The 20,905-nt window shown below is 35.8% G+C and overlaps 1 protein-coding gene across 1 annotated transcript in view; it reads left to right on the forward strand.

The window, feature by feature from the left end:
• The window catches only part of GABRA3 (gamma-aminobutyric acid type A receptor subunit alpha3), a gene marked incomplete at its 3' end in the record, with an annotated part of 241,370 nt that extends 220,695 nt beyond the window's left edge, over positions 1-20,675 (forward strand). Inside the window, exons 9-10 of the mRNA XM_080719144.1 lie at positions 9,282-9,493; positions 20,340-20,675. Of these exons, the coding sequence (XP_080575270.1) occupies positions 9,282-9,493; positions 20,340-20,675 (548 nt within the window). The remainder of the gene's footprint in view (positions 1-9,281; positions 9,494-20,339) is intronic.
• Positions 20,676-20,905: the final 230 nt, after the last annotated feature.

A 20,905-nucleotide genomic window follows, 5' to 3' on the forward strand; every position in this document is an offset into this window, starting at 1 on the left:
AAATATTAATACTTTTAGTCTACTAAGCTGCCTCTATGGTACTCACAGGGAAGACATTTCTACCAGTATTCTGAAGCTTTACTTTATTTATTAAATATACAGTAAAGGATAGTTCAGAAATAAGTGACACTTTGGGTCAGGTCTAGGAGGAGACAGCAGTGAACAAAAAAAGGACTAATGTTAAAAGGAGAAAAAAGAAAATGAATTAGAAGGGGATGGCATTATGGAAGTCAAGAAAAGAAAAGCAGAAAGTGGTCAGCTGGGCATGGTGACATGCACCTGTAACCCCAGTATTTGGGAAGCTGAGACAGGAGAATTGTGGGTTCAAGGCCAGCCTCAGCAATTTAACACAGCCCCTTTCAAAAAAAAAAAAAAAAGAAAGAAAGAAAAAGAAAAGGAAGCAGGGAAAATAATCTGGGTCAATCATACTGTAAATTTATGTAGGATGCAAAAACTGTCTGTTGGATACTGTTATATACTTGGATGTTAGTGATCTTTAAAAAAGAGTTCTGAGGCCAGGCATGGTGGCACACACTTGTAATCCCCCCGCTTGGGAGGCAGAGACAGGAGGATCGCACAGGTTCGAAGCCAGCCGTGTTGGCTTAAGAGACTCTGTTTCCAAATAAAAAGTATAAAATAGGTCTGGTAGTGTAGCCTGGAGGTAGAAGGGTTTCCAGGAACCCCAGTACCACCAAAAAATAAATAAATAAATTAAATAAAAAATAGTTCTGATGCCTGGCATGGTGACGCACACTAGTAATCCCAGCCCTTGGGAGGCTGAGACAGGAGGATTGCGGTTCAAGGATAGCCTGAGCTACTACTTAGTGAGGCTCTTTGCAACTCAGTGAGACCCTGTTTGAAATAAAATGAATAAGAAATAGGGCTGGGAGTGTAGCTCAGAGGTAGAATGTCCTGGGGTTCCATCTCCAGTAACACACACACACACACACACACACACACACACACACACACAACATTTCTGGTGAAGAAGGTGGAATAGAAGCTATATGGCAATGAGTTATAGGTACACATTTTTTGAAATATCAGAGTTGATACTCTGAAAAATCTTCAACAGATCCTAGAAAAGCTAGATAAAACAATATTTGTTTTTACATTTTGGTACATTTTTAGATATAATTGTATATATCATTTCTTGAGCTTTTATTATATACCAAGCACTGTGTTTAATACTTTAAATATGAGGACAGAAGCTCAATGAGGGAGGGTTATTTAGCTTTCCTTTACATATGGTGAAACTGAGTCTTGGAGACACAATGCTATGTGAAAAATATCTATCAAAATCAAAATTTGAAATTAAGTATAGAATGTTACCAAAGTTGTAGCATTAATCCTTATTCTGTATTCTAGAGTTCTAACTACATCAATAATTAATACTTAATTACTGAGTTTCTTACATAAAAAAACTCTGGCTGTTCACCATTGGTGTTAACCCCACTATTGCTATAATAGATAGAATGTGGATGGCAAATGCCAACAACCAGGTGTGGATTCCTACTGCTACCATTTTCTAGTTGGCCAAGCTGCATAATATCTCTGTTCATTTATCTGGAGAATGAAAATAATATAATCTATTTCATTCCCTTAATGTATTTAGAACAGTTTATTGGTGTATTATACATCATAGTGAGGTTCAATGTGATATAAACATACATGCATGTAGTACTTGATGTGATTTCCTTCCAGATCACGACCTGTTCTCCCTTCTCCATATATATCAGTAAAATTCATAGTGATATAATAGTCATGTATGGACATAGCATTGTTTGAAATGTTTCTTCATCAAGCCTCCTTTTTCCTTCCCTTCCTCCTTCCCTCCCCTAATCCCCTTCCACTATTCTACTCATCTCTCCCATGTATCTGAAGTCCCTTTTCTTTTCTATTTTCTCTCTATGTTCTGCAGATGAGAGAAAACATAAGACTCTTGACTTTCTGAGACTGGCTGATCTAACTTAGCATAATGTTCTCTAGTTCTATCCATTTTCCTGCAAATGGCATAATTTTGTTGTTCATTATGGATGAGTAAAATTCCATTGTGTATATATACACCACATTTTCATTATCCACTCAACACTTGATGGGCATCTTTCTTTTAACTTAGCATCTGACCTCATAAAACATTAAAGGATATATTTAGAGGCCCGAATGGAAGAAGGAGCTGAAAACTGGAGTGGTAATCACATAAACTGATATTGCTATAGATGGAAGATGAGTGGATGGATTACTGTTTTTGGTAAACCAGAATTTGAGTTTTAATGATATACAAAGATATTTATGCCCAAGTCCCTGCAATGTGTGAATGTGGCCTTATATGGCAAACATAACTCTGTAGATGTGATTGAGTTAAAGTCCTTCAGCTAGGCAAAATACCGTATGTAATCTGAATGGGCCTTGAATTCAATCACAAGTGTTATTCTAAGAGTAAGACAGAAGAATATTTCGCTACAGAGGAAAAGGCAGTGGGATGATGAAAGCAGCACACTTTGGAATATTCTGTACTATGAGCTTTGAAAAAATACAGAGGGTCTCATGAGACAAGGAATTCAAATAATGTAGCTCACAAATTTGGAAAAGGCTGAATTCTGTTATCTATATCTATACAGATAGATTGTGTTGTCTTTCCACTAAACTTATTAGTAAACTATAGGACATTAATACAAAGACCCTTCCTATAAATCAAATAAAAGTGAAGGGTTATTCCCTGAAAGTAAGGGTAAACTATAAAAAATACATTTACCAGTGCAGGGAAGCAATTAAAAAGTATTTTGGCCTGGGCTCTGTGTGAAATATGGAATTCCTTGAGAATTTCTTTTTTAATTCAGACTTGGCCTCATACTAATTTAGAATTTATATTTACATTAACTGCATTGATAAGAAAGCCTCCAAGTTGAAATGTGAATTTTAAAAGTGATTGCAGAACATTTATGGAAAAATGAAGAGCCATGAAAACCTAATATAATCATACAGAAGAATAAAACAGAAAGTCTTACCCATTAAAATATGCAAAATGATTAAAAAGCTATAATACTTGACTATGTTATTGGCATAAATAAAAGAAAAGATATTTTAGAGAGCCTAAAGGTAGACTCACATATATCGTAACCTGATTTATCACAAAGGTGGTATTTCAGAGAATTAACTTGAAATTAATCATGGATTTAAATATAAAAATTAAAAATATATGTTAGAAGAAAGTATAAAATACTATATTTTCATCTTTTTGTAGACAGAATTTTCTGAGTGAAGAAAAATGGTAAAACCAAAGATAAATATCTAATAAATTGGACTTAATTAAAATTAACAATTTCTGCTCATCAAAGGGTAACATTAAGAAAATAAATGGCAAGACATAAACTGTGATAAAACATTTCACATTTATCAGAATAAAAATGACAAAGGATGAGTATTCCAAAAATATATAGAGCACCTACAATTCAAAGATAAAAAGTCAAAGTCCAGTTTTTAAAATAGGCAAAAGGCATGAAAAGGCTTGAGCAGCATTTTTATCAAGGAAATGAAAACTGAAACCTCATAGAGTTTGGCGGGGTGATGCTTGCCTGGAATCCCAGCACTTGGGAGGCTAAGACAGGAGGATCTCAGGTTCAAAGCCAGCCTCAGCAATTAGAATGACCCTTAGCAACTTAGTGAGACCCTGTTTCAAAACAAAAAATATAATAGGACTTCGGGTGTAACTTGGAGGTAGAATGTATTTGGATTCAACACCCTAAATAAATAAATAAATAAATAAATAAATAAATATCACATGGAGAAATTAAAGACTGGAATAATAAAAATAGAAGAGATTGATGTTATAAGATACTGGAAAACCTGAGAAGAAATTTTAACTTTCATACACTGTTGGTTGGGGTTTATTTTTTTTAAATTTTTGTGGTACTGGTGATAGAACCCAGGGGCTTTCTACCTCCGGGCTATACTCCCAGACCTATTTTATATTTTATTTGGAAACAGGGTCTCACTAAGTTGCTGAGAGCCTCTCTAAGTAATCCTCCTGTCTCAGCCTCCCAAGCACTGGGATTACAAGCATGAGTCACCATGCCCAGGTTGGTGGGGTTTAAAATGATACAACTCCTTAGGGAAAAAGTTGATTCTTAGGAAGTTAAAAATAAATATTCCTTTTCTAGGTATTTATTTGGGTTACTAGATACTGCTTTTCAAATAGCCATGGACAATATATTTAAGTAGATGAAAAAATGTGAGAATTCCAGCAGATTCGTGGAAATGAAATGAGAAAGACAGACAGATGAATGTGTGTGCACACACATACACAGAGGAGAAAGAGAGAGAAGGACGAGAGCAAGAGAAAGAGAAGAGGGAATTGGAAAGTGTAGAATTGGAAAATACAAATAAAATCTAAGTTGTTTAAATCAAACTGAAGGAGAAACCATGAACTAAAATATGCATCAAAAGCAAATACTTAAAAGACAAAAATTTAAAATGCAAAAGAGAGAAAAGACCTAAGATTTATTGAGAAGGACTAATGCAGATATAATTGGGATCCTAAAAAGAGGCAAGTGAGAGAATGTTACAGAAGCAATATTTGAAGAGATAATGCTGACCAGTGTCCAACCTGAAGGACATAAAACCATAATTACAAGAAATCCTATAAACTCAAGTAGGATACATTAAAAGACATGGTGAATCCTGGCATAGTAGAGCATGCCTGTAATCCCAGTACTTGGGAGACTAAGAAAGGAGAATTGCAAGTTTGAGGACAGCCTCAACAAGTAGTGAGATTCTCATCAACCTAGTGAGACCTTGTTTCAAAATAAAAATAAAATAGGGCTGGGAGTGTAACTTGGAGGTAGAATGTCCCTGGGTTCAATCCTGATGCCACACACACCAAAAAAAAAAAAAAAAAAAACCTAAAAGTAAAAAAAAAAATTTTTTTAAAGTTTTCTAGGATCTAGCAGTACCATTTTTGGGTATCTACCCAAAAGATGGAAACCAAACTGAAAAACTAATGCATGTGTATCTATGTAGCCACACAATTCACCATTGCCAAACTATGAAACCGAAACCAGCCAAGATGTCCATCAACAGATGAGTGGATTACAGAAATATGGGATATGTACACAATGGAGTTTTACTCAGCTATAAAGAAGAACAAAATTACATCATTTGTGGGGAAATGGTCTATGGAACTGGAGAACATTATGTTAAGTGGGATTAGACAGTCACAAAAAGTAAAAGATTGGATGTTCTCCCTAATATGCAAAAGCTATGGAGAAAAAGGGTCGTAGGAGGAACTCTAGACAAAGAGAAACCATAGATGAGCAAATAAGGTGACCTAACTGAGGGTAATGGGAGGGTGCAAGAGGGAAGTTTTCTAATGTACATGATGTACATTCATAAACATATCAAAGTCAATTGGTAAGCCAAACATGAGAAGGAGGGAGGGAGAGGGAATAGGGTAGGAATTGGGGAAAGGTTAAATGAGTTATGTGTGCATGTATGCCTCTACCATCTTGTACCTCATTAAGATGTATGACTATAATGCACAAATAAAAAAGTGTTCTAAAAGAAAATGCACAAATAAAAAGTGTTCTAAAAGAAAATGCACTGCATTTAAAGAAGTCATAACAAAATACTAAATATATTTTAAACAGAAATAATAACATAAAAAATAACAGTTTATTTTTCAAAGAAAAAATATCCTAGACGGAAGGTTGAAGGCATGTTTAAAATGAAAAAAATATGTATGAGTAATGGTGAATATATATTGAATATGCACTAAATACTAATAATGGTTTATTGGGCAAATGACATATTTAAAATAAAATACAAGACTATAATATAATCTATGTAAGTTGAGGCAGGGCTACAGGGAGATAAAATGTTCTCTGGCCTTTCATTATAAGGAGTGTAAGTGTACCAATTAATATTAAATTTTCATAAATCACAGATGCACACAGACTGCAACTCTCCTACATCTCTGGGACTGTTAAATGGTACGAATGACTTTAAAAGCAGTTTAAGAGTGTCGGGTAAAGTTAAATATATGCTCATCATATAATTTTGTAGTCCCATCCTGAGGTATTTGCCAAGAGAAATGAAAGCATGTACTTACACATATACTTAGAAATCATCATCCAAGCATTATATTTATAATTGCTGAACATCAAAAACAATTCGGATGTCCATTAGTAGTTGGGTAGATGAAAAAATTATGTTATATCAATCTAATGGAATGCGATTCTAAAATTAAGATAAATAAACTTAAAATAGATAAAACAACATGAATGAACCTAAAATATTATGGGGAGTGAAGGAAAGCAGACACAAATGAATACACACTTCGTGATATTTAGGTGAAATGTAAAATATTGGAGAAAAATACACAATTCATACTGAAAGAAAGCAGATCAGTAGTTACCTGGGATAAAGAAGGGAATAGCCAGTGCATAAAGGAAATCTATGAGAAAGAGTGGAGAGTGCTATCAGGAGATGGTAGATGTGTCAGAGGAGCACAGCTTACCATGAACCTGTGATCATGTAATGGTCTAAGGTATATAGAGATCAAGGAAAGTAGAGGATCCCTCTTGAGCTTCTAATTCTGAATTTTAAAGACCCAAAGGGAGTTCTGCATCCAGAAAAGAGGTTGAGAATATAGGTGATTTTTGTTTTCCCCAGAGCAGCAGAGTTGTAGAGTTAGGTTTGGGAGAAAGGGTTTGAGAAGAACGAGTGAATTATAGTGTCAGATTCAGCAATGAACATTGTAAAACAGGATTAAGTCTGACTGAAGATAAATTAACAAATCTCTATTCCCTTTTGGAAGTGTCAGAAGTAAACAGGTATGTAAAGCACGATTAAATCTGATTATTTCCTGGGAGAGAATGGGTGCTTAATTTGAATGCTGTGGTCTGAAATGTTTTCAATCTTGTATCCCTAGGACCTAACTCTGAGTAAGACACAGACTAGGCAGCTGGTGATGTTGCAGAAGACACTAAGAGCCATATTATTGATAATAAGTGCATTATGACCTCTGCAAAGAACCAATGCAATGTAGTGCCATGAGCCTGAGGATTGAAGTCAGTTCTATACATAACATACACAATTTGGTAGGATAGACACATGTTACCAAGTAAATTTAGTACTAGAAATGTTCAAAGTAATTAGGGGTCCGTCAGTTCTACCCCTACCTTTCGAGAAAGGCTATGTTCAAGAATCTTGCAGGAAAAGCACTGAGTGACAGGCTGGGTCAATTTTAAAAATTGGCTTTGTCTGTCCACGAAGTGTACCAAATGCTTGATTGAGAGTCCTACCAGCTCTGACCAGCTAAGAACCCTCCATAAGATGACAGTTCTAATTAAGTCCTAGAGGCTAGAGCTCTAAAAATCTCTACTGAGATGTGGCACAAAAACACTCATGTTGCAGTACAGTTCTTTCCAGCTAAGCAGTCACACACTGCTGTGGATGTGCCAGAGTGGATGGCTGCATTTGCTGAGAACTATAAATGAAATAGCTTGTTTCTCTCCTAAGTTACTCCTTCCTTGGTGTGATCTGGGGATAACTGAGTTTGGGTCCATTCTCAGAGCTTACTAGACTATAAATTCAGATCAGTTTTATATCAGTACCAACTATGTGGATGATTTATAAGATGACTTAAAATGTGTTTCTGCCAATCATCTTTGATAATTCCCTGCCTAGTTTGTGCAAAGGTACTCTGTCATAGTCTCTCTGTTGAAATAATGCCGCATCTTTGTCAGTCTAGATTTTTTATGAATATAGCAAATGTATAATTAAGGTATATAAGATAGGAGATGTTACATCTACATGACTGACTGGATAGAATTAATAGAGGCTATGCTTTCTCTGATAGCTTTTCTATACAGCATCTTTCACCCCACTAGGTCTTCATTCCATGCTCTTCTTGATCTATGCTCCTCAGACTCACATTTCCCATCTTCTTCAGAAAGAAGTCCTTATCATTTCTCTAGGCAAAACAATTACCTTATTAAAATTGCAGGAAATATACAATAGGTAATACTCAGAGACTTGGAGAATGGAGGAACAGAAAGATTAAAGGAATTGCCAAGATCTTTAGCAAGTAAGTGGCAGCACTCAGAACTTTGAAATAATTATTACTAATGATTATAAAACAATGATGCCAGGATTGTTAACAATATGATTATAATTATATTATCAGAGTTAATTATATACTTAGGAAAATAGTATTATAGTAATAAAATTGATACTAATATACAAAACTACTCTTTATGGAGTAATTACACATTGTCTGGTATGGTGCTATAGATTCTATAATACCATCTAATTCAATTCCCCAAAAAGATCTATCATGTGGCATTGTTATTCCCATTTTATACATAAAACTGAGGCTTAGTGGGATAAAACACCTTAAAGCCATATCACTTTATGACTTTAGGAGGATTGTCCAGATTTCTGTCACAGGTTGGCCTTATCCTAATGTTTATACTGTCAACCGCACTATATGGCTCATATGTGTATCTAAAATCTGAAAATATTAAAACATTAAAAATTTTAAATATATGTTAAACAAAAATAAAGGGGACAAACCATTCGATCCAAAAGCTAGGTTCAGTTTTACAAATACTCATAGGCACAGATTTTATAATATTGACCTAAAATGTGATGCAGATACAGAACAATTTTCCAAAGCAGTAGTTTGTTGCATTATCAGAACAGAGACCACAGATGAAAATAAAAACCCTACTGAACACAGGCCATGTCCTAAATCTTGGACTCAGTTCTGGGCTATTTAGAAGAGAACAACTTGGATGAGGAAATAAGTGAATAAGAGAAGGAGTTCATGAGAACGTGGATCTTCATGTTTACCCTGGGGATGAGCAAATTCACAAGAAATCCTAGCCACTCTTTTCAGGTCTCTGGAGGCCTGTCCTGCAGAGAAAGGAGAATTTTTCTTCAAAAGGAAATGTGAACAATTGGGCCATAGATTGGTAAATAGAGAAGACAGATTTCAGCTCAAAGAGTAGGGTTTTCTAACTGTGAAGCTCTTAAAATGAAATAGGCTACTTACTCTTCAATAGACACATTAAAGCAGAGGCTACAGTGCAACTTTTAGTTTACTACTGCACTGAAGATTGCTACTCCTTTGCCAATTGGTATTGGGTGGTGACTAGGTGGACCCATCCAATTTTTATTTTCTCTGTATTTTACTTTAAAGGAATAAAGCTCCTTTCAAGTAGGAAGTCAATGATCTCACCAGACATACTCTCAGTGGTTGTCCTCTTCTCACTTCCCAGGTGTTACCACTGTTCTCACCATGACCACCTTGAGTATCAGTGCCAGAAATTCCTTACCTAAAGTGGCATACGCGACGGCCATGGACTGGTTCATAGCCGTCTGTTATGCCTTTGTATTTTCTGCGCTGATTGAATTTGCCACTGTCAACTACTTCACCAAGCGGAGTTGGGCTTGGGAAGGCAAGAAGGCACCAGAAGCCCTGGAAATGAAGGTGAGATATCACAAAGGAGGGGCTGGGAAGCACCCCTTGAGAGAACTGTATTGGGACCAGGAGTGAGCAGCCTATAGCCTGCAGGAACTGGCAGGGCTGTGTGCTATTCACTGGGGTCATCAATCCAGTACTCAACTGGAGTGTTTCTTGGCAACCTGGAGGTTTAGCTGGGAACAATGAAAAGATAGCTGGTGTCATGGAGGGTTTGTGTCTTGTGGGGTCAAATGTAAGTGCAATGTTGCTAGACTCATGGGAACCCAGTTGGCACTTACAAGGTCATCCAGAGGCTTGGACTCTGTCTTAAATTCAGAGAACAATCTTCAGGGCCACCTCTGCCCCACACTTTCCAGTATATTCACATTACAGTAAAAACAATGTGATCATCATTCCATCTGTGTCTTGGCTTCTTTTTGTTCCCTGCCTAAAAAGTTCTTTTATCCCCCTTGCTTTGTAAAGAACCATTCATTCATCAATACCCAACTGATACACTGCTTTCTCCATAAGACCTTTCTGGAATTACCAAAACAGCTGTGACTTTTCTGTGGGAGGGTACTCGATATTAAAAGAATGTTCCATATTAAAGTAATTTGTCAATCTCCTTGTTAGACTATGAACATCTTGAGTGGGTGCTTATCTGCATTCTTGCACAGTATGTGCATGACTTATAGTAAGTAAAAGATGAATAACTATTGGTTGGGTTGGTAGATGAATTGGGGAGGTGAGAGAAGAGAAAAGTAAACCAACTGGATCTTGGGTTCTGTTCTTAAAATTCTTTTTCCTATTTTTCCATCCATTTTTTAGTGATCTCAAGGCTATCTTCTAGAACCTTCTTTAAGAAGGTCCCATGGGAATCGTACTTTCTAATTTTTTCCATGTGGGAAATATATATCCATTGTGGTTATACTTGCATTATTATTGGGCTGTTGTACAATTTGTGGGTCATATTATCTTTCCCTGATGACTCTGTAGTCCTTGATTGTTATACTGAATTCTGGCATCAAATGATTTTACCTAGAAATCTGAGCCAGCTTGAAAATTTTTCACATCACAGACTTTATTTTATTATTTAGAAGTCCATAAAATATATCTTAATTTGTAAAGCCTAGTTACTTTACAAGGGTATATCCTGATCAATCTCTATCAATTGTTCCTAGGACATCATATTTTACTTTAAGCCTATTGATTCATAGCCTTCTGTGTTTAAGGAAAGATTTCTTAAGAACATATGCCTATTCTGTTCTCTTTCTAGAAGCACAGACTGTACATTTCAGGAAGTTATTGGTTTTCCACTTATTTCTTTAATAATTTTAACTATATTCCACTTTATTTTCCTTTTGTACTATTATTAATGCATTGTAATTATATATTATAGTGAGGTTCAAAGTCATACAAACATACATGCACACTTCTTTCACTATATTTCCCTCTATATTCTACCCTACTTCTCCTTCCTGCTTCCCCCTACATATCAGTGAGATTGATAATTATTCCTTCATATATGGACATAGAATTATTTGAACTGTTTCCCTCATCAAACCTCTTTTTTCTCCTCCTCACCTCTCTTTCCCAATCCCCTTCCACTATTCTACTGGTCTCTCTTTATGTAAACGAAGTTCTTATGTTTCCTATCTTATCTCTAGCTTTTCAATATAAGTAAGAACATATGACCCGTGACTTTCTGAGACTGAATAATCTCACTAACATAATATTCTCTAGTTCCATCCATTTTCCTGAAAATGACATAATTTTGTTCTTCTCTATGCCCAAATAAAATTTCATTGTATGTATAGATGCTCCATTTTCTTCATATATTCATCTGTTGACCAACAGTTAGGTTGGTTCCATAATTTGGCTGTTGTGAATTGTGCTGCTATAAGCCTGCATATAAATATCAATATTTTTCCATTAATTTTTGTTCATTTTTCAAGCCTTTCTTCTATGTCCTTGATCATTTTCAGCAGTGCCTATTTGGCATCATTTCTGCAGTAGTATTATTTTGTCTTACTTTTATTTAATAATCATGATATCTCATGATTTATTTTTTATGTGCCCCATATTTCTTTTGTGTATCCACCAACAATCCTTTATTGGTCATTTTCCTATTTTTTGCAACATATTTTGTCTTAGTACCATCTCCAGATATTGCTTAAAGTTGTCTTACAGGTGTTCCTTACTAGCCTTACTGTGTATGGAAGCATTATTTTAAGGAGGAATTCAGAGAGTAATTGAGAGTTAGTAGTAGCAAGTTTGTAATTTAACATTATTTGTTGTTGATATAAATGCTTATGAGTACCACTCTGTATGATGATTGTGCTTCTAACTAGTAAAGTTTCCCTTGCTAATAAGAAGGCACTCTGTACATGGAACAGGTGTGTCTATGTATTCATGCACATGCACAGGTGAGTACATTTGGTGTTATAGTTTTAATGTTCTGGTCTTTATAGTCTTTGCAATTATGTGGTAGCAAACAGCATTCCAGGAGATTTTCACTACCAGCATGAAATTTATTTGACTTAAAAACGAGGATGATTTGTTTCCTCTCTCAGGCCATGCCAATAGAATTTTGAAATTCTATTCTTGGCCTATTCTTTTTTTTAGAGAATTAGCTAAATACATTTTATTTTTTATATTTTATTTTATTTATATGTGGTTCTTGGCCTATTCTTGAAATCCAGAGCAGCAGGTATCCTCAGTGTTTCTTTTTACCCTGATTTAATTTTCACTTATTGACATCAGTTATAAAAGCATTCCTTTATCAATGATAAAGTTTTAGGGATAGGGAGGTAGTTTGGCTGTTGGCAAAATGCTTATCTAGCATATGCAAAATCTTGTGTTTGGTAACCAGGATTGCAAAAGAAAACAACCAAGATAAATTTTTAGCTTTTAATCTCTCATTTGACTTACTATTTTTGGTTAGTTCCAGAGTAAGAGGAGTAATGATGTCCTGGCTCTTACATAGTAAGCAGAAATATCTCCAGAATATATTATTAAGCAGATGTCTTAAGAGCAATTAGCAGTAATAACTAATATAAAACCCAAGTTCACTAAGAATAAATTATGCCAAATTAACCTCATGAGCTTTTACAAAATGTTTAATCAAATGGTAGACCAGGAAATATCATAGATTTTAGGAACTCATCTGACTAACTTTTTGTTATGTCTTCATGATGAATAGAAATCAGAAAAATAGTGTAATTAGGCTGATTTAATTGGTTGACCAATTGAAGTCAAATAGAATTCACTGATGGAGTGATCAACTTGAATAGAGGTCCCTGAGGATAACTCATGAGGCTTTTTTTTGACCCCCACCTTCTCAAATGTTGTCATCAATGACTCAGATGAAGACATATCTGGTAAAATATTTAAATTAATAAGCTCATGTTAACTAATGTTCATTGGGAGAAGAATATTTTCTGAATTAGGAATCAAAATCATTTCTGAACTTTGAATGGACAAGCTAAAATTAAAAGATTAACATTTGCTAAATCAAATATTAATTTTTGCACATAGATAAAAAATTAGTTCTGGGATATAAAAGCTTAAGAACAATTCCACATTAAAAATAAAATGTTGGGATATGAGATAAATAAAATTTAATGTAAACATACCTTGTGGCACAACCCTTGGAAAGCCCAGTTTGTTTTGCTTCTAAGATTCATCTATAATAAACAAGATGATAAGCCATTTTATTCTGTACTGGTTGGCCCATGTTAAATACAATATTTCAGTTTGATTACTACACTGGATGAAGGACCAATGCTTCAAGAGAATGGTTATATTATTTTCAGATATTTGAAAAGCTACCATGGGTGTTCTATGAAAAATGAAATAGGCTTGGGTTTTGTTTGTTTCATTTTGTGGCCAGGAGAGGTACAGGAATGGTTTGAAGAAAGAGGAAAAATTATGATCAATTGTTAGAAACGGACTGTATCTCCACACAATGAGTACTGAAGATGAATTTTAAAAATAAAGAAAAAATGTTCTAAAACTCTTATGAAAAGATAATGATCTCAGTCTTCTTTTTCTTTCCTCACCATCAAAACTAAGTTCTCTATGAGAAGCAGATTATGAGATCTGAAAAATAACTTTAGAATGCATAAAATGGATCTATAGTGTGAGGATGCTATACTTTCACTACCATGATACAGAGGAAATAAGACCCATAGTAAAAATGATTAAAGTGAATCTGAAGTGAAAATATAATAACTTATCACAGATTAGATGCTTTTTTTCCACCTTGAAAGAAACTTATTAACCTTTATTTGCTTTATAAAGGTAGAATGAATGAGTATGAAAGTTTTAAAATAATATACTTGATGTGGAAATTTATTTCTGATATGGATCAGAAATATAGTCAGATATTAGGTAAAATTATGGACAGGGATTAAATAAAAATGTTACAGGAAAGATTACAGAGGAAAATAAAAATGGAAGAGATGGAAATAAAATCTCATTTTTAAATGAAGACTGCTTCACTGTAATTACACTCTGAATAATAGATGAACTGTGGGTTTTTGAGGATCAACTACATGTACTTTATAACTGCTTTTGACAATTCCTCCAAAAAGGAGAGTAAATGAATGAAATAGGTATAAAACCTCAAATACTAGGAGGAGAGTTGCAGAAGGGGTGTCAGTCAGACAAAAGCTTTTAACACATCTTTAGAAGATTTAATGTGGATGGAAGGAATGATAATTGATTTGTTAAGTTGGAATAAGAGAGACAAGGCCCTGGAGAAATTTGGTGTTCATATGTGCTGAGTAAAGTAAAGAAATACAGCAGTGCAACTAGGGGGTGGTTTACAGTCAGTGTACAGAACATTCAAAATCCCAGAGCCTATTCAACAAATGAAATGTATTCATCCAGATGTATACTTTCCAGAAAGAAAAGTAAGATTTCCCTTCAGTGTTACTGAGCTTCCCTCTCTGTCACAAATTTCCAGAAAAAAAATAGAGGAAGAAAGATTTGTTTTGGTTTATGGTTGCAGAGGTCAGCTGGCTCTATTGCTATGGGCTGGTGATGAGGCTGAATATGATGGCAGAAGCAAGTGGCAGAAAACAATTGCTCAGCTCATGTCAGTGACAAAGAAGAGAGAAAGAAGCAGGGTAAAAGACAGGAAATTCCCTTCAAGGGAGTACCCCCAGTGATCTACTTCTGCCAACCATGATCTACCTCCCAGCACTGTTAGGCTATCAATGGATTAATCCACTAATAAGGTCAGAACCCTCCTGATGCAATCACTTCCCAAAAGCCTCATGAATTTTGCTGGATTGAGAAGCATGCCTTGAACACATAAGTCTTTGGGGGATACTTTACATCTAAACTTTAACACCTTCTAAAGTAGGTCAATGTCTACAGGAAAAAAAGGTTGTTATATACAGAAATTTTGGAATACCTCTGTAAATGACTTGCTTCCACCTGATCACCATAAGAGTCCACCAATCAACAAACTTACTGAAGATACAATGGCATACAGGCATCTTCCCCTTTGTCAAACAATATCGGGAGGCCACAGAACACCAAACAAAATTGCAACCTGAAAGGGAAAACAAAGAAAAGCAAAATTAAAGATAAACAATGACAACGAATGACAAAACAAACACTTCATTTTGGAGGGAAGGAACAGAGATGACTTTGGGAATTAAAGAGAACTTAAGAAAAACAAAACTGATTTCTTATATTTCTAACATAGATTTTTATATCTTATCCTTAAAACAAAATCAAAGAATAAGCGGAATCTCTAGGAATTATAAATATTTGCCACGCCGGGCATGGTGACGTACGCTTGTAATCCCTGCGCTTGGGAGGGAGAGACAGGAGGATGGCGCAGGTTTGAAGCCAGTCGTGCTGGCTTAAGAGACCCTGTTTCCAAATTAAAAAATAGGTCTGGGAGTGTAGACCGGAGGTAGAAGGGCTTCCAGGAACTCCAGTACCACCAAAAAAAATATTTGCCAAAATAAAATTTTAATAGAAAAGTAGGAAAATAAAAGGAATACAATCACACAATAAGTTGGGAAGATGAAAATATCAAAGCAAAGGTAACAGACTTAAGGATGAAAAGTGAAGGTCAGAGACTAGGATGAACCCATTAAGCTCATTCAGTTCAGAAGATGCACAATGAGTGAAGAGTGAAAAGAGAAGGAAGCAAATTCAGAAAGAACTAATGAACATTTTACAAATGAAAAGACAAGCTTCCAGATTGAAAGAGTCCTCATGGGTATAAATAAAGGCACAACTTCATGAAATTTGAGAAAAGCAGAGATAAAATGATAATCTAAACATATTCTAAAAAGAATATAAATGTTATATATAATGAAGTGATACATAGAATAGCATCAGGTTTCTCAACTACACTGCATATTGGAAGACAGTGGAATAGTAAATCTAATAGATCTGAGTAATGAATGATTTCAACCTATGCCTGACCAAAAGTTTCATGTATGTGAAGAGGTGGCCATTTTCAGACTTTCAAGAACACAGAAACATCATATTCCATGTTGGATAACACATTCTTTTGCAAGAAGAGGATAGAATATGAAAGAAATACAGAGAAAATAAATCTCTCTAGGAGATGGAAATACATGAATTTTCTAACAAATAATTCAAGAAGATTGGTGTTTTTTTGGCACTAGGGATTGAACCTAGAGGCATCCTACCTCCAAACTACATCCCCAGCTCTATTTTTTATTTCTTTATTTGAAAACAGGGTCTCACTAGGTTTCTGAAAGACTTGCTACATTGCCGAGGCTGGCTTTGAATCTGTGATCCTCCTGTCTCAACCTCCCAAGTACTGGGATTACAAGTATGTGCCACCACACCCGGTTTCAAGATGAGTGTTTAAAGGAATCTTTGTGTACTTCAAGAAAATAAATAGAAATAAGTCAACCATATCAGAAAAATGACAAATGACCAAAGCTATCAATTTAACAGAGAGATTTAAAATTATTTTTTAAAAATTCAGAAATTCTGAAACTGAATAAAATGTAAAGTGAAACAGCAGCAACAGCATAATTAAAAAACTAGGAGAAAGAATCTGTGAACTCAAAGACAGATTACTTTAAAATATACAGTCAGCAGAGAAAAAACAATAAAGTATGAAAAAGCAATGAAGAAAGCTTACAGGATTTATGGGACAGCATCAAAATAACAAATATTTGAGTCATAGGAGCTCAAGAAGAAGAAACAACAATGTGGGTAGAAAGCTTATTTTAAATACAAAAGTGATAGCAAAAGAATTTCTAAATCTGGGAAAGATATAAATATCTAGGAAAAGAAGATCAAAGGCCTCTAATCAGAATCAACTTAAATTGAAGTACACCAAGGCATATCATAATCAAATTATTGAAAGTCAAAGACAGAGAGGATCTTGAAAGACATAAGAGGAAAACAAAAAAAGCAAATAATATGTAATCGAGTTCCAATAAGGCTGGCAGTGGATTTCTTAGGACACAATTTATAGGCAAGGAGAGACTCGGATGATATATTTCAAGTGCTGAAGGAAAAAAAATATTGCCAACCAAGTTTACTACACCCAGTCTAGCTTTCTTTAGAAAAAAGGAGAGATGACTTTCCCAGAAAAATATAAGTTGATGTAGTTCATCACCACCAGACCCAAGCTACAAGAGATGTAGAAGAGAGTTCTTTGAGCTGAAAGAAAAGAATGCTAATTAATAAAACAAAAATATATGAAAGTATATAAACTCACTGACAAAAGCACACAGTTAAATTACAATACATAAAATACTGTAATAGCAGTATATAAGCTACTTATAGCCTTAGTCTGGAAGTGAGAAAAGAAAATTATTAAAATAACAGCTACAATAATTTAAGTAATTAATATAATTAAGTAATTTAATATAAAAATATAAATTGTGAAATCCTCAACATAAAATGTAAGGGGCATGTAGGATAAAAGTATAGGCATTTATATGCAATCAAAGTTAAATTCCTATCAGCCTAAAAATAGCATGTTACAACTAGAGTATATTTTATGTAAATATATTAGCTACAAGAAAAAAATTAACACAGACAAGACAACTTATGGAATGGAAGAAAATGTTTTCATACCATCCATCCAATAAGAGATTAATATCCAAAATATATAAGGAATACATACAATTCAGTAGCAAGAAAATAAGTAACTCCTCAATATTGCAGTTTTGATTTTCTTTTTTGACAATCTAGGTAAAAATTATAGCGTCTGAAGCCGGGCATGGTGGTGCACGCTTGTAATCCCAGCATTCGGGAGCTGAGACTGGAAGATTGCGGTTCGCAGACAGCCTCAGCTACTTAGTGAGGCCCTCCGCAACTCAGTGAGATCCGGTTTCAAAATAAAGAATAAAAAATAGGGCAGGGGCTGTAGCTCGGAGGTCGAATGCCCCTGGGTTCCATCCCCAGACCCGCCAAAAAAAATGTAGCATCTGATTATAATATATTATGTTGGAAATGGTGAGAGAAATTAAAAGGTAATTTTAATTTATTTCTTATCAAATCTGCAATTAAATAAATTGCTGTTTTTCCTCACCTATAGAACACAACGTGCCTATGGAGCTAAAGAACGTGTTCAGTGTTCCATACATTTGTTTCAAAGACCTGATCATAACCAACTTACAAGATGACTAAGTGAAATACTATGTAAATGCTTCTAGAAAAGTCAGAAAACCCCTTTTACTTTTCATATATATATATATATATATATATATATATATATACACACACACACACACACATACATATACTCTTCTTTCTTTTAAAAGGGGAGGAATTGCTATAAAAAGGAGATTACTAAGCAAATTAATAAGTAAGCAGGCAAACAAGTAAACTACTATTTTATTTAACAGCAAAAGCATTTAGCAGCAGGACTCTATTCACACAATGATTCTGCTAATTATAAATGAGTCTCATGTAGTATTTAAAGCATTTGCAAGGTGCTTAGAAGCCTCAGGATTCTGGTCCCTCTCACTAGCAATGGAACTGCAATCCTCAAAAAGAAAAGAGTATCTTGCTTTTAAAATATCCTATTAGTCAGACTGTTCACTTATTTAAATCAATACCCCCCATCTTTGGCACTCCCCTTCCCTGACTGGAAGCTCTGAAGCAGCATGGGCAAGCAGAGCAGGAGAGCGAGAGCATGGTATACTTTCAAGATTTGTCCTCTGCCTGTCTCCACACCTTCAGTTCCTACAACTCTTTTCCATATACACTATGATCAAGCCACAGAAAACTCATCATCCCTCAAACAATGCTAAGCCTTTGCTGCATTTCATCTGATGAGTTTCTGTGCATCTTTTGTAACTCAGACCTCAAACCTCATTGCCTTCCCCAAGCCAGCTTCTCTAACACCTGTAGGTACTTTGCGCCTCCCTCTGCCAAAGTCCTATAGCCCTTTGCTCAGAATTATTAGAACTCTGATCACATTATATGACACTGAACTGTAAACTCCCTTGAGACAGAACCTGGGGCCAATTTATCATTCAACCTTCCCATTTAACCCTTCTTGGCTCATTAGTCATTAGCAAATATTGAGCAAAATTATTTTTAGGATCAGTAAAATAAATGGCAGTGACTTCTAAGGAGAAATGAAAAGTAATGGGAACTCTTGAATACAGAAAAAAATAAATAGAAAGAGACTAGGAGGAAAGGGCAATAAGAGAGGATAATCAAAGTAACATCAAGAAAGGGAATACAAAGTGTCTGAAATCAGAGCATTTCTGAGGCCCATATATGCCATAGAAGGAAGGAGGGAAGAAAAGACCAGGGTGAGGAGCTGAGCAGCAACTAGTGTTGACACCTCACTTGCAGTCCCTCTATTTTGATCCAGGCCTAACCATCATTTGCTCTTCTCTCTTCTGCAACAGGCTAGCCTCAATGAGGCTCCATGTATGCATACATTCATACTTGTGAGATCAAATAGGCACATGTGTGTGTGCCTGCTCCCTACTACCTTTCTGGGTATGTTTTCCTCTGAAGAAAATAAGACGAAAGAGAAATCCCCTCAGTTGTCTCTACCTTTGCCATCTCAGAGGGGGTCATTTGCACAGCTCTATGGGGAGGCTGTGGCCCCTGCCTGAAGCCTGGACAGAGAGAAAAACTTTGATGCACTTCTATCCTTGCCAAACACATTTGCAGTGCATGAAGGGTGGGATGTTGTTGGAATGGTGCATGGAAACATACATAGTATTTGTTGTGCCTTTAAGACAAATGAATTTTCAGACTCACCGAGCTCTCTTCCTCACAGGAGATGTGCCACTTGATGGTCGCGGCCTTTTGGAGTTATTTTTCGGGTAACCAAAATGTGTCTCATGCCTGTAGAAAGCAGCAGAATGCAGCCAGCCCTAAATAAAAGTCGGGAGTCCAGATTGCTATTGTGAATGCTGCCATTTAGACTGATGCTGAGTTTTTTCATCTGCCAAATGAGAGAGATCTCAGCCATTTACCTCTTAGGGTTGCTGCAAGGATCGAATTCCATGATACCAAAAACCCCACATATGATTAACAGTCTACATATTATTAGTGGTTCTTACCAACTTCCTCTCATGCAGTCCTCTCAACAACAGCCGGTTACTTTGGGCCTCATTTTACAGATTAAGAAACTGAAGCTCCAAGAGGAGAAGTGTTGTAGCTCAAGCCGCATAGCTAATGAGCCAGGATGATACACATTTTTCTGTTTATAAAGTTGTCTTCAATTATCCCTAGATACAAACCTGGCTACTTAGTGACTTTGTGCCCCCTGTCTCTTAACTTCCCTCATGGTTCCTCCTCCCTGCAGCCTCTGAAGGTGATCCATGTGTTGAATTAATTGAGTTCTGTTTTATTCTCCCCCTTCCCTCTTTTTCCTGGCTTCTAGAAGAAAACACCTGCGGCACCAGCCAAGAAAACAAGTACCACCTTCAACATCGTGGGGACCACCTATCCCATCAACCTGGCCAAAGACACCGAGTTCACCACCATCCCCAAGGGAGCTGCTCCCAGTGCCTCCTCAAGCCCTACTATCATCGCTTCTCCCAAGGCCACCTATGTGCAGGACAGCCCGACTGAGACCAAGACCTACAACAGTGTCAGCAAAGTTGACAAAATTTCCCGCATCATTTTTCCTGTGCTGTTTGCCATATTCAACCTGGTCTATTGGGCCACATATGTGAACCGGGAATCCGCTATCAAGGGCATGATTCGCAAACAGTAGATAGTCATGGTGGCGCAGCAACCAGAGCACCATATACCCCATGAAGCACTCAGGCCCCAGAGCTCCCTTCATGTATTTCAGGACTTTTCTTTTTAACCCTCTTCCAAGCTGCAAATCTCAATTCATATTTATGAATCTCAATGAAAAAATAACAGAAAAATTACTTGTCCCTCTGACATTGGCTTTGTATGCCCCCATCAGAACCAAACACTGCCATTTGTCAAATTGCT

Source organism: Muscardinus avellanarius (genome assembly GCF_963383645.1).
Source record: "Muscardinus avellanarius genome assembly, chromosome: X".
NCBI lineage: Eukaryota > Metazoa > Chordata > Mammalia > Rodentia > Gliridae > Muscardinus > Muscardinus avellanarius.